The sequence below is a fragment of the Lathamus discolor genome, chromosome 6 (assembly GCF_037157495.1).
Source record: "Lathamus discolor isolate bLatDis1 chromosome 6, bLatDis1.hap1, whole genome shotgun sequence".
Taxonomy (NCBI): Eukaryota; Metazoa; Chordata; class Aves; order Psittaciformes; family Psittacidae; genus Lathamus; species Lathamus discolor.
Window position 1 is genome coordinate 91983192 of NC_088889.1, and position 12192 is coordinate 91995383.

General features: G+C 53.5%; 1 protein-coding gene across 1 annotated transcript in view; it reads left to right on the forward strand.

Annotated features, from left to right (window-relative positions):
* Positions 1 to 352: 352 nt before the first annotated feature.
* HS3ST4 (heparan sulfate-glucosamine 3-sulfotransferase 4) overlaps positions 353 to 12192 on the forward strand; it is a 61359-nt gene continuing 49519 nt past the window's right edge. The window contains exon 1 of the mRNA XM_065685000.1: positions 353 to 1087. Coding sequence (XP_065541072.1) covers positions 438 to 1087 — 650 coding nt within the window. The 5' untranslated portion in view covers positions 353 to 437. The remainder of the gene's footprint in view (positions 1088 to 12192) is intronic.

Consider the following 12192-nt stretch of genomic DNA (forward strand, 5'->3'; position numbering starts at 1 on the left):
CCCGCTGCTGTCAGCGGTGCTGAACGGGCGCTGTCCGCGGTGTCGATCGGCAGCGGCGCTCGGCGGCCCCGGCGCGCTCCCCGCGCTCTCGGCGGCGGCGGGGGCGGGTCCTGCCCTCCCCTCCCCTTCCTCCCTCCCTCCTCTTCCTCCTCTCCCCGCGCCGGGAGCGCGCTCCCGCCTCGCACCCGGCACAAAGTTTAGCAGCAGGAACTCGGGCGGGAGCAGCGCGGAGCCCGCGGCCCCGGAGCGCAGCCGCGCCGAGCCCAGGCCGCCCCGGTGCCCGGCGGGGGCCGGCGGCGACCGTGCCATGCGGGGCTCCCCCTCGCCACCGGCGGCGGCGGGGCGGGAGGGCAGCGGCGCCCCATGCGGCGGGGGCGGCCAGGCGGCGGCTGACACCATGTGCGCCCGGTGCCCGGGGCGAGGAGCGGGGAGCAGCCATGGCCCCCCCCGCCGCCCAGCCGGGGGTGCCGGGCGGGCGCGGCTCTAAGGTGCCCCCGGCGCGGAAGCTCCTCTGCATGTGCAGCCTCTCCCTCTGCCTCACCTACCTGTGCTACAGCCTCATGGGGGGCACCGGCCCGGGCGCTCTGCGCTCCCCGGCCGCGCTCCCCGGCACGGCGACCCCGCGGTCTGCGGCCGCGCTCCCTGGCACGGCTCTCCCGGGGCCCCCGCGCTCCCCCGCCGGCTTCCTGGGAGGCTCCGTTGCTCCGGACCCCTCGGCGGCCCCGGCGCGGGCCGGCAACAGCAGCCAGGAACGGGCGGCGGGGGCCTGGCCGCGGACGCCGCTGGCCCCCGGGGAGGTGATCACGGCGCAGAGCGGAGCCTTCGAGAGGGACCCGCAGGAGTCGAGCACCACGGACGAGGAGCTGAGCCGGGCTGGCAGCCCGGGGAGCCGCGGCGGCGGCAGCAGCAGCAGCACCACGCCGGACTACGGGGAGAAGAGGCTGCCGCAGGCTCTCATCATCGGAGTAAAGAAGGGGGGGACGCGGGCGCTGCTGGAGGCCATCCGGGCGCACCCCGACGTGCGCGCTGTGGGCACCGAGCCCCACTTCTTCGACAGGAACTACGAGAAGGGGCTGGAGTGGTACAGGTGAGGGCGCGGGAGCTGCGGGGCAGCGCGGGGCCGCCGGGGCGCGGGGTGTGTGTGTGCGGGGTGTCCGTGCGCAGGCGGGGCCGGGGGTCCCGCAGTGCTCGGGGGGTGCCCGGTTCTGCCCCAGGCTGGCCCCGGTGGGTGGCTGGCGATGGGGCCCGGACCACGGCGCAGTGGGGCCCGGGACCGGTGCGTGGGTCCGCGGGGAATCGACGGGAGCGGAGCCGGGGCAGGCCGGGCTCTCGCGTGGATCCCTCGCCTGGGCGCGGTGGTGATTTGGAATGCGGCGTTCTCGTGTGAGGGCAGAAGATGTGCGGAAACATCCTCCTCTAAGTGCCGTGCACTGAGAGCTCGGGCAGACCCTGGCAGAGCCACTGCGCTTGGTGTAAACCGCATCTAAATGGGTCAGTGATTAATAATTACTGAAATACACAAGATCGCGAGTGGCTCGGGGATGGATGGTCGCGGCTCCGAGCGCCGGAGGAAGCCTGCCTTCATAGGAGCTGCAGGGCTCGCTTCGCAAATAAGATTTACTCTTTTATTCAACAAGTTCCGCGTCAGAAAGTTTTTTTTTCCATTGACAAGATCTGGTATTACCCGTGCAGAAGCCTCTACGGGTTCTTGTCTGACTCAGGGCAACGTTTTAAGGGAATCTTCTGCTAGAAGCCCTGATTGTTAGAAAACAGCGGGCTGCAGTAATGAAGTGTTAAGTGCCTTGGCAGGTTTAGCAAATCAATGAACTCTGAGGGCTCCGGCTTTCTCTCTGGCTTTTAAAAACGCAGGGCATCCGTGGAACCTGCAACGTACCAGCAGTTTACCGTTAAAAGCAACCCATACTAGTTTCTTTTTAAGAAACAGTCTATGGCTGGGCTGGTGAAGTTCTTTTTGCTGCACTTAGTACGGTATTTGCTCTGAAATGAAGGGAAAATAAATAGAAGCAGCAAGTTAGTTACTGCTTGAATTATCTGGTCACTCTGTATCAAATAGACTACACAGTCTTCATGTCAATGGCATTTAAATGTGAGGAACTCCAGGCGATTTTCTGTGGCAACTGTGGAAGCAAAGTCTTCATAACACTTATTTGCTCCAGTATCTGCCTGGCTGTGTTGAAATGCTAAGGGATTTTTGGGGGGGGGATTTCAACAAAGTGGACATCAGCCCTGAGAGTGTGTTTGTCTCCAGGAGTGTGCTCAGTGTGCTCTATCAGCATGGGGAAGGAATAAAGGACTGACTGTGCTGCTTGTTTTTATAGGTATCATTTCAGACACAGTATCTTATTTCACTGAATTTTCTTGCAGGAAAGGTTTGCCTTGAAAAATAAGTCTAGAAACTTGCTGGAACAGGCTAGAAAGTGGCATATAAAAAGGTTTGGGTTTATTCAAAATAGGCAGAAGATCAAGCACTGAGTATGGCAAGCAGCTGCCTTTTCATCTTCTAAGTCATGCTACAAGGAAAGGGCTGGAGAGTGGGTGTAACTCCTCTCGTGGAGTGAAAGGCACACACAGGTTTTCCTTCGCAGATGCATTGTGAAATCTTTCCTCCCTGCAGCAGCAGCTCTGGGGTTTGTTGAGCTCATTTCCAGCACAGGCACTGCGCTGCGCTGGTGGAGGCGTTGGGTCAGGGCTGGTCTGTGAAGGTCCAGGGCACAGGAGGCTGGGGTGCATTCTCCGGCTGTGTATATAGGCTGTATGATCGATTATGCTGCTGTGTATCTGCTGTTGTGGCTTGAGAACGTGCCCTGGTTGTTTCACCTGAAGCCATCTCTACACCTTCCCAACCCCAGCAGTGTTTTCCTCTCCTTGCACACGCCTGTCAGCCTCGCTGGGACAGGACACCAGGTCACCCGTGCTGGTGGCCGCACCTCCAGGAGCGACAGGTTTCCCCCAGAGCCACACCGGCACCGGGCTGCTGTCCTGGCACAGGAGGCGAGTGCGCTCGGTGCTGTACATGCACAAGGGAGGGGGAAGGTGGCCATCCCCACCGGCAGCTCTTCCTTCCTGCCCTGACTGAGCTCACCCAAGGTGCCTGCTTCCAGCTGCAGCCCAGGATTGCTAATTGGAGAGGTTTCCTACCCACAAAAATACCAATTTTCTTGAAGTAAAGAAGCAGCTCTTGACGTGTTTATAGCAGCATCTCCTTACAGCCACCTTGTTTACGTTTTGCACATAACACTTCTCTGTATGCCTTATAAACTGTTAGCTTTTAATGCTGTCAGGTTTTCCCTTATGTAGTGAAATAAGGGAAGAGCAGGCCCCTGGAGTTCCTCGTCTTGTCATTCAGTCCTGAGGATGTCTTCTGCTCCGGCAGAGCTGTAGGGAAGAGAAGCAGCTTCCCCAGCTTGGTTTCTCTGCCCGTAAGACAAAGGCAGCACCCAAACACTATCATGTCCTCTCATGTGTCCCATGCTGCGTGCTGTGGGTTCGCTGTCTTGGGACAGTCAGCTATGAGCCCGGTGCCTGGGTCTGTGTGGGGACAGTAGTCAGAGGCTGAAGTTGTGGTGCAAGCAGAGCCCCAGTGCCAGCTCTCCCCAGCCTGTGCTGCTTTCCCAGTATCCTTTAGGGAAAGCTGTGTTCTGGCTCTGCGGTCAGGGTTTATGTGGGAATTAGTGACCCGAGGTCTTCCGGCACACGTATTTATGCGCACTGGGTCGAAGGCTTGTTTCAGTTGGTTGGTGTCGTGCTGCCAGAATCATTTGTGTAATTGTAATTTGTGATTCTGCACATCCTGGTGTTGGGCTGTCTGAAGGACAAGTGCAATGATGCCGCTTTCCTTAAACCGCACTTAATACCCCCGTGTACATTAACTCTCGTTGATAAATCTCCTAGTGTGTCTATTTAACGCAGAATGTAAGCTGACTGCTGTTAAGCAGTGTGCTAAAGGCTGAGTGGGAAGTGACTTTTAACCTTTCCCTCTGTTAGCAGGCTGGCAATGCTTCTCTCTGGTGTGTTACTGGCATAGCTTCTTCGCTCTCTCGAGTTGGGGACACTGGTACCTAGCAGTAAATATTATCCCTGGTGATGAACTTTGCTGACTTCATCCCTTTCACTGTGCCTGGATGTGGTCCCACTGTGGATGAAGGTTGTGGCCAGGGGCCGGTACTGCCTTTCCTTTGGAAGTTGCTGGCTGCTCTTTTACCCGCTGTTTCCTTCTAAATGATGGGACGCACTGTCCTTCCCTGCAAGAACCGCTGCTGATTTCCAGGCAGTGCCTGAGCATCCTCCTGCTCCCTCTTGTGCCCAGGGCAGCTCTCAGTGCCCACCTACCCCAGGCATGGGGTGACCCTCACATGCAGCAGGGCTGGACCAGAGCCTTTTGCACAGGGATATGCTCTCTCCAGTGTGATGCTCGTGCCTCAGTGGGCATGTCCCATGCCATGAACTCTGCCCTGAGCTGTCCTGCAGTTGGAAATGAATTGAGAGCCTTTCTGAGCCGAATGATGGGGGGACCTGGAGGCCTCTGAGCACGGAAGGAGTTCAGTTTATATCTGTGAATATGAGAAGTGGTCGGTGCTTCAGACCTCAGGCTTCAGCATCAGAGCTCTCTGAGCACAGTAGAATAGCTCAGTGCTCCAAGTCCGCTGCTCCCACCCACAGGCTCAGCGCCGTGTGGTGCTTCAGCACTGTCCACACTTTCAAGGCTTTTTTGCCATCCTGTGGTTAGCAGAAAACTGGAGATTTGTAACAGTATTTTGAAAACAAAATTGCGGTTTTAACGAAAATATAATCCCCACAATGCAAAGAGAGCAACTGATAGTGGTGGACTTAAATTGTGGAGCTTTCAAGCTCACTTATTTGAGGATTATTCCAAATAATCGGGAGTTCAATTCTCCGTGTACCTGCACACCGCTTTACTCCTTGTTTCCCTGTCGGTGGAGCCTTCACAGAGAAGCTGCAGCAATGTCTGTAATGAGACCACGTTCTTGCTCTGCCCTAGGCCTCCGTGTGTTAAGCACTTACACAGGGGCACAGCTTTCTGCGTGGAGCAGCCCCATCGCAGGCAGTGCAGGAGCAGTCACCATGACAGGCAATGAAGTGGTTTGCATGTCTAACGCTATTTTTGCTGCCTGTCTGGGTCTTTTGGAGCGCTCTCGCTAACCGTCAGGCCTGTGCCTCGTGCTGTGAGCTGCTGCCCCCATACAAATCATGGGTAACACCGTGACAGGGAGCTCTTCTCCTGGTAACAAACACGTGCTCTGGAGCCAGCGGTTCCAAGGAGCAGCTGTGGCTGCGGAGCCAGTGCTCACACTTGTACCCCTTTGGGCACTATTGCTGGTGTTGGGAAGCGCCTGTCACACACTGCTGCGATGGGCTCAGCTCCCCCTGCACTGCCCTGGGGGCTGCGTGGTGAGGCTGTCCCTGTGCACCGCGGTTGATCCTCCTCACTGCTATTGCCGTGTCTGACAAGTGTGATGAGACCCCCCTGCAGCATCCCTTAACAGCTGTTGGACAGCGATAGCTTGGGGCCATTTCAGCTGCGGTCCCACACGGTGTGACCCTCGCTGTGAGCAGTAATTGTGTGCCTGGGTAGTGCCTGTGCCTCTGATCTGCTTGGGGTATTCAGAAAATCAACCCCCTTCCATCATGCTGCGAGGCTGTGCTGATGGGCACTACAGAACACCTGCAGCGGATGGATAGATCGGGGCTTGCTGCTAATGAGTGGCACCACTGCCGAAGGCTGGGAACTGCTGTATTTCTCTGCAAAAGGCCTCCCCAGCGCACAGTGCCCTCCGCACTCTCGTAACTTAGGGAAAGTGTATTGATTTCTTTTTATTTCTATTTTTTTTTCCCTGGGACCTGCTGTGAGTTGGCTTTTGCTGAAATGCGGTGACTCAGCTGCCCTCTCTCCTCCGGATCCGATGCATCAGGATTAATCTGGGTTGAAGACTTTACAAGCATTTCCATGTCACAGCTCTTTCAACACCTTGTCCCCTTGTGCCTGTCCTAAACCTTTCAGTCTGGGTTAGATCCTACCTGTGCGCTGGTTTTCCCAGCCCAAGACTTCCACGACTCGGAAGCGCACACCCCCCCCTACAGCGCTGGCCTCCCACTGGTGCCGAGGTCTGGCTCCCAGTGAGGCTGGTGCAGGGTCGGGGCTGACCCGGGTCCCAGGCTGGAGGCTGTGGCAGGGGCCGAGGTCTTGCCTGGGCTGTCTCTGTGCCCTACCCATCTGGGGGCTGAAGAGAGGTCAGTCCAGTATCAGGCACGGGTTTTCTTCCACATCCAGAGCTAAAGGAGTGAATTCACTGTGTGCCAGGGCTGGGGGCCTCCTGGCTGGTGGAGACCACCCTGCTCCCTGATGGGCAGCAGACTTCTCCCAGCCTTTCTGCTCGGTTTCAGCTCAGGGGATGGATGGGCTGCAGGAGTGATGCAGGCCTGTTTGCAGTGTTTTATCACCTGATGATGGTTACCCACAGGCTACTTGACTGTAGCCATGGGAATGGCAGCTCTTCACAGCGCCCGCAGCCCCTCCATGCTGTGCCTGCTCTTCTTGCAAGGAGTGAGGAGCGTGAGGGGCCGGAGAGCCTGCAGAGCTGCTCAGTGCTTCCACTGCTGTGTAAACCACTTGCAGCTGAGTGTGTAGCGTGGGGGGAGGTAGCACGGGTAGGGGACTCCATGGCCATGTCCCACCACCGCAGCCCCTGGGTCCTGCCCTGCTGTGATCAGCAGAGTTATGAACCCAGGGCTCAGAAAACCAGCCAAGGGATGCAGAGATGCTCTCAGAGCATCCCTGGAGCATGTAGGGACCTGGCATAGTGCTTGAAATGCTCCAACTGTTGCACTGTGTTTTCAAGAATGTTTTCTGTGAGATTTTGCTCAATAATCCACTAAACAGACACTGCAGTGCTTTGCTATTAATGGATTAAGTGTTATTTGTAGTGTTACAGTTTGTGAGCTTCGCTCCGTGTGTGAGTGCAGCATCCCGCAAGCATGTAGATGCTACAGAAATCCCAAAATAGGCCTGAGGAAAAACAGCTCCTTGGAAAAGAGGAAGGCAAACAGTCAGTTGGTTGTGTTCATGGGTTTAACTGACGAGCCTGACCCTGCTTGGTTCCTAATTTAGTGAGGTTCGTTCTGCTCTGCTCAAAGCCCAGACTAGCAAAGGTGTGCAACAGGTTCTCAAAGGAAGTTATTGACAAAGGCTTTTGATTTTCAAAGTGAAAATTCCAGTACAAATTGGTGACACCGTGTATCGAGAGAGGTCAGAGCCTTTTGCTTTTCATGGCTTTTTCTTGCCTCTTGTTGTCATGGGGACTTCTTTTCCCTTACTCTCTATCATGCACTTCAGCAGAAATTTTATTGCTTTGGGGGCTGGAGAGGCTCATGTGGGACATTTCTCACTGCTCATGGTGCAATACACACAGGTAATTTCTTTCAAATGATTTTTGCTTGAAGTGGTTTCAATGAATAGCGAAGGGTGCGAGTAAGAGTGGATGGCTGCCTGTTTGTACTGGGCTACGGTGAGGAGCATGAACCGTCAAACTTTCCAGAGCGTTAAGTGTGGATATTATCATTTCACTGTGGTATGTCTGCAGGCAGCAGTCCATTTTATCCTGTTTATTTACTTTTTAAAGTAACACTTAGGGTTTGAGGTAGTTTAGATTGGTGTTCCTCCCTTTTAAAAAGGTAAAAAGAAAATGGTAAGTTATAGGAGTCTTTTCTAAGCAGCAATTTCTTGCTGTGATTGAGCAAAGGGGCACAGGCATCTCTGTGGGAGCAGCTTCTCACACCTCAGCTGCACAGGTAGCAGGGCTTTGAGCTGCTTCAGGGGATACCGGTGCGTGGTCGGGGTCTTGTTCCGCCCCCCGAGCCAAGGTGAGCATCCCCCAGAGCCCCACGTGTTCAAGGCCAGGTTGGATGGGGCTTGGAGCAAGCTGCTCCAGTGGAAGGTGTCCCTGCCCATGGCAGGGGTTGGAACTGGAGGAGCTTTGAGGTCCCTTCCAACCCAAACCAGGCTGGTTCTGTGCCAGGGACCTCCTTTGCACACAGTCCCTGCCTGGCCCTCTCTTTGCTCATTCAGGCAGCTGCTGTTTCCAAGCCGAAGGAGGGCGTTTAAAACCCAGTTGTTTGAAAGATGTGGAAAGGATTCATATTTATGGGGGGGAAAAAAAGGAAGAAAAAATAAACCAAAACAACCTCAAAACCCCTCCAACGTGTTTTTTCAGATCTCCCATTTGCATCCCCAGAGTGAACACACCAATTTAGTAAATGTTGCAAGGCACACAATTTTCCCCCTTGTCATATTATACATCCAAGCATCAAGGATGGATCATAAACTTGCTCTTTATGGCTTTAACATTTCAATTGCTAGTCACATTTTATGTAAATGAAGGTATTTACCTTGACAAGCTCTCCTGTGAAGTACAGTACTTCTTTAAAGAATTTATTTGGCAACATAAACAGGCCAAATGCTGAGGGTGGATGCAAAATTCACAATTGATTTTTACAGCTAAATAATGCAGGGTCCTCTCAAAATATACCTGGGATTGCCTGCTCCAATCTTGTCAGTGCCTTGGAGAAACTGAGGCAGCAGGACCAAAGGAATGGAAATAGAATAGCAAAGGGACATCAGTTATAGGCACAGACCTACTAAACAGAACTGGCTCTGGGTAAAAATAACTCCAGCTGCCAGACTTTATTTTGTATTACTGAGATTGCTGTAACACATTTCAAGCCAAAATCTGATTTCCATTCTCTCCAGAGCCAGGCTGGAGAGGACATGGCCCCCTCCTTTAGTAGCAGGTAATCATTTTGGATCTGAGCAGAGCAACCTTGCTCTGGGAGCCTGAATTTGCAGCTCTCCTTTGTTTTAGAGCATATTTCCTTTCATCTCGCATTGAGATGGGCGCAGTAATATAATACACTTTCTATTAGTCTTCATACGCATCTGCAAATAACTTTATTTCAGCCTCAGCTCTGCCCTTTCTGTATTTGTTCTTGATGGACATTGATATCATTAAGCTGAGCAGGGAGTGCGCCCATGGAAAGTCAGCGTCAGGGCTGCGCTCAATTCACATTTGGATTCTGCTGCCAGCACAAGCTGCTATGGCCCAGCCAGGGCACAGACGAAGCCACCCAACCTGTGCGAGGCCAACGAGGAGAAGGCACCAGCCACAGAGGCTTTGGGGCTCCCTGGCTGTCCCCAGGGGGTTCAGCTGCTGCCCCTGCCCCTCCATCCCCATGGCTCCCAAAGGGTTTCCTTGCTCATCTGTGGGTGTGAGGAGCTGCACCCCTGGGGCAGGTCATTACCTGGGTATTACTGGGCTCCAGTCCTGTTTATTGCCTCCAGAGCGCTGACCTGTGAAATCCCAGTGGTGGCCCATGGATGCTGGAGCCCTTGCTGCTGGAGGGCTCAAACTGGCCTTCAGTCCATCGCCACTTGCTCTGTCCCCTGGGGAGCAGCAGCACTGATCCGGCAGCTGCTCACCTGCACCGTCAGCACTCTCCCCTCCGATCTCATTTCTGGGCTGTTTATTTGAACTGTGTTAATCCCAAACCACCACCCCTGCTGCTCCGTGGGCCAGGGGACAGCACCAGGTGGTATGGGAGGCACAGAGGTACCCCAGGAACAGGCTCTGCCTCTTTTACCCGAGCTGCTAAAATCATCCAGGAAGGCAAATAGCTGCAGCCCAGAGCTCAAGAGGCTCCAGAGGAGCTGGATGGGGTGATGGGGAGGTGTGATATCTGGTGTGGTGATTGGGGCTGGCTGTGACTTGTGCCGTGGGCAGGAGAGGATTAAACTTGCCTGTCAGTGGAGAGCAGCTCCTGTAGCATTCTTGGTTGCCATTCTTCGCTAACAGTTACCCCAGACAGATTAAACGTCTGGCCAAAAAGGAGCGATCCAAGCTAGCCAGGCATCTGCTACGATTGCTGGTATGACCGTGTACATGTGTCTCTGGGGAGCTGTCAGGGTCCGATTAGGAGAAAACCCCAGTGTCGGACCCTGTTCCAGTTCACGATCCAAGAGTGAAATTAAGGCACAAATGAGGTCAAGTACCAGAATCGACTGGTAAGTTTATTACAAATTACAGAACGAGAGTTATTATAAAAAAGGGAAATTATTGTAATAAAGGGGATAGTGATAGGATAGGCTGGAAAAAAAGGTAGAAAGTGAAGCAAGGATTCTCCCAGGGAATTGCCATTGGAGTTTTATCTCAACTCCTCCCACCCATCTCAGTCAAAAGATAGGTGGAATTCCATCTCGGCTTCTCAGACCAATCTTTGGGAAAATGGACACAGGAGTCTGATTTCAGATCAGTCTCGGCAGGAGCTGGGCCTGATGGGACAGACGGTGGGGGCTGAGGGCAGCACTGGCGCCCTGGCACCATGAGCAGGGACTCCAGACCTCCCTCATGAGGGGCAGAGACCCTGGTCCCCGCTGAGAGAGGGCTCTGGTCTTCTCTTGCATCTGCTTCTTGGGATGCTCTTCTGCCTGTGCCGCCGCATGGGAGGGAGGCTGCCGAGGCTGCTGCACATGCCTGGATCAGGAACAATAACGGCTCCTTACTCAAGTCAAAATCCTCCAGAAACCCCCCAAAAGAAATCAAAGCACTCTGGAAGAATGCCCGAGGCAATAACTTCATTGGTAAACTAAAGCACTGAGAATTTCTTAGACCCAGCAAATCATAATGCAATTTCCTATGCAAAAAGGGTTTATCTCTATCTAAATATTATTCTGCATCGTTACTCATTGTAGGGAAGCTATTGCTCTCCTAGGTTAACTGATTGAACTTTGGAAATAAAGCTGCAAGTTTATCATACAGACGAGAGCTTGACTTCTATTGCTCCTAAATTGTAGTGATATTGTTAGATGTGAGTAAATGTATACTCCATTAGAAAATATTAAAGTTTGATACTACTTTAGAATTAAGAAGATTAAAAGAAACATTTCTGCAGTCTAGCCCACCATGAAATTGGAATCTATTTGGTATGTAAAACATGTAATACAAATAGCCTAACAATTAATGGCAAAGGAAGAGCTGGTATGGATTTAAAGCTCAAACTAACCTGGAATTCTTGAGGCTGGAGTAGCACCAGGGGAAATGCGTTATCAGATCATAACAGGCTTCTGCTAGAGCCATCGCTGGTGAAGTTACACCAAAGTGTGTTACTTTTACCCTGTGCCCACATAATACTCTTAAACACTCTCTTCTTGGAATGGGGCTGTCTCTGTGGGAGCCCATCCACCATGTGGGAGCCCATCTCCGCCATGGACCGGTTCATCTGGAGAACCCGAACAGAAATTCCTCAGCCATTTTTTGCTATAGGCAATGATGTAAAAGTGCCTTCCCCTTGCCTGCGTGTGGAAGGAGCTTGTTTATTAATGCTTGAGTTCAAAGCGGCTGACTGCAGTCGGGGTAATGCATTCAGGAGCCGGGTCCCCGCATCGCCGTGGATGCGGAGCCTTCAGCCTCCCGGCCGCATCCCTCCGAGGCAGCCGCTTCCCGGCGCCGCTCCCCCCGTGCCCCCGTTAACTTCTGCTAATGCTGGAGCGCAGCGAGGCGGAGGAGAGCCTCAAGCCCCTTGCGGTGCCCAGAGGGTGAGGATGTGGGATGCTGGCGCCAGGGCTCTGCCGAGAGCTGGATTTCACCTTGCATCCTCCTGTGACCCCAGGGGCTGCTGAGCCCCGAGTTGCCCTAATGTGGGGTGTGCAGCACTCCACAGCAGCACGGGTGGGGGGACCTGAGACCAGAGTTGGGTTTTCCTAGGGGAAAGTAGTAGATTGCAGTACCACAGGCCGTTTGTGATGCCTTTGGGATGCAGATTCAGGGCCTGCAGTTGTGGTGGTGCTGCCGAATGAATGTTGTGTGAAACTTCAGAGTATAAATTGCCTTTCTAATCCAGTTTTTCTCCCAGAGAACCCCCTTGCACCTCATGTAATTTTGTATGTTGGTCCTCTGTGCTTAAACGTGCAGTGCAGAGTATGTAACTCCTTCATTAACAGGAGTTATGTCCTTGGTGTTTCTTGCTGGATGACTTAGTATTGTAATGAAGAACATGAATGCTGTCTTAATTAAAATGCAGCCTCCTACATGAATATATACGTTGTCGCTGAAAATGAAGGTTCACTGGAAACAGTGAGTTTAAAAGCTTGTGGCAGATTTAACT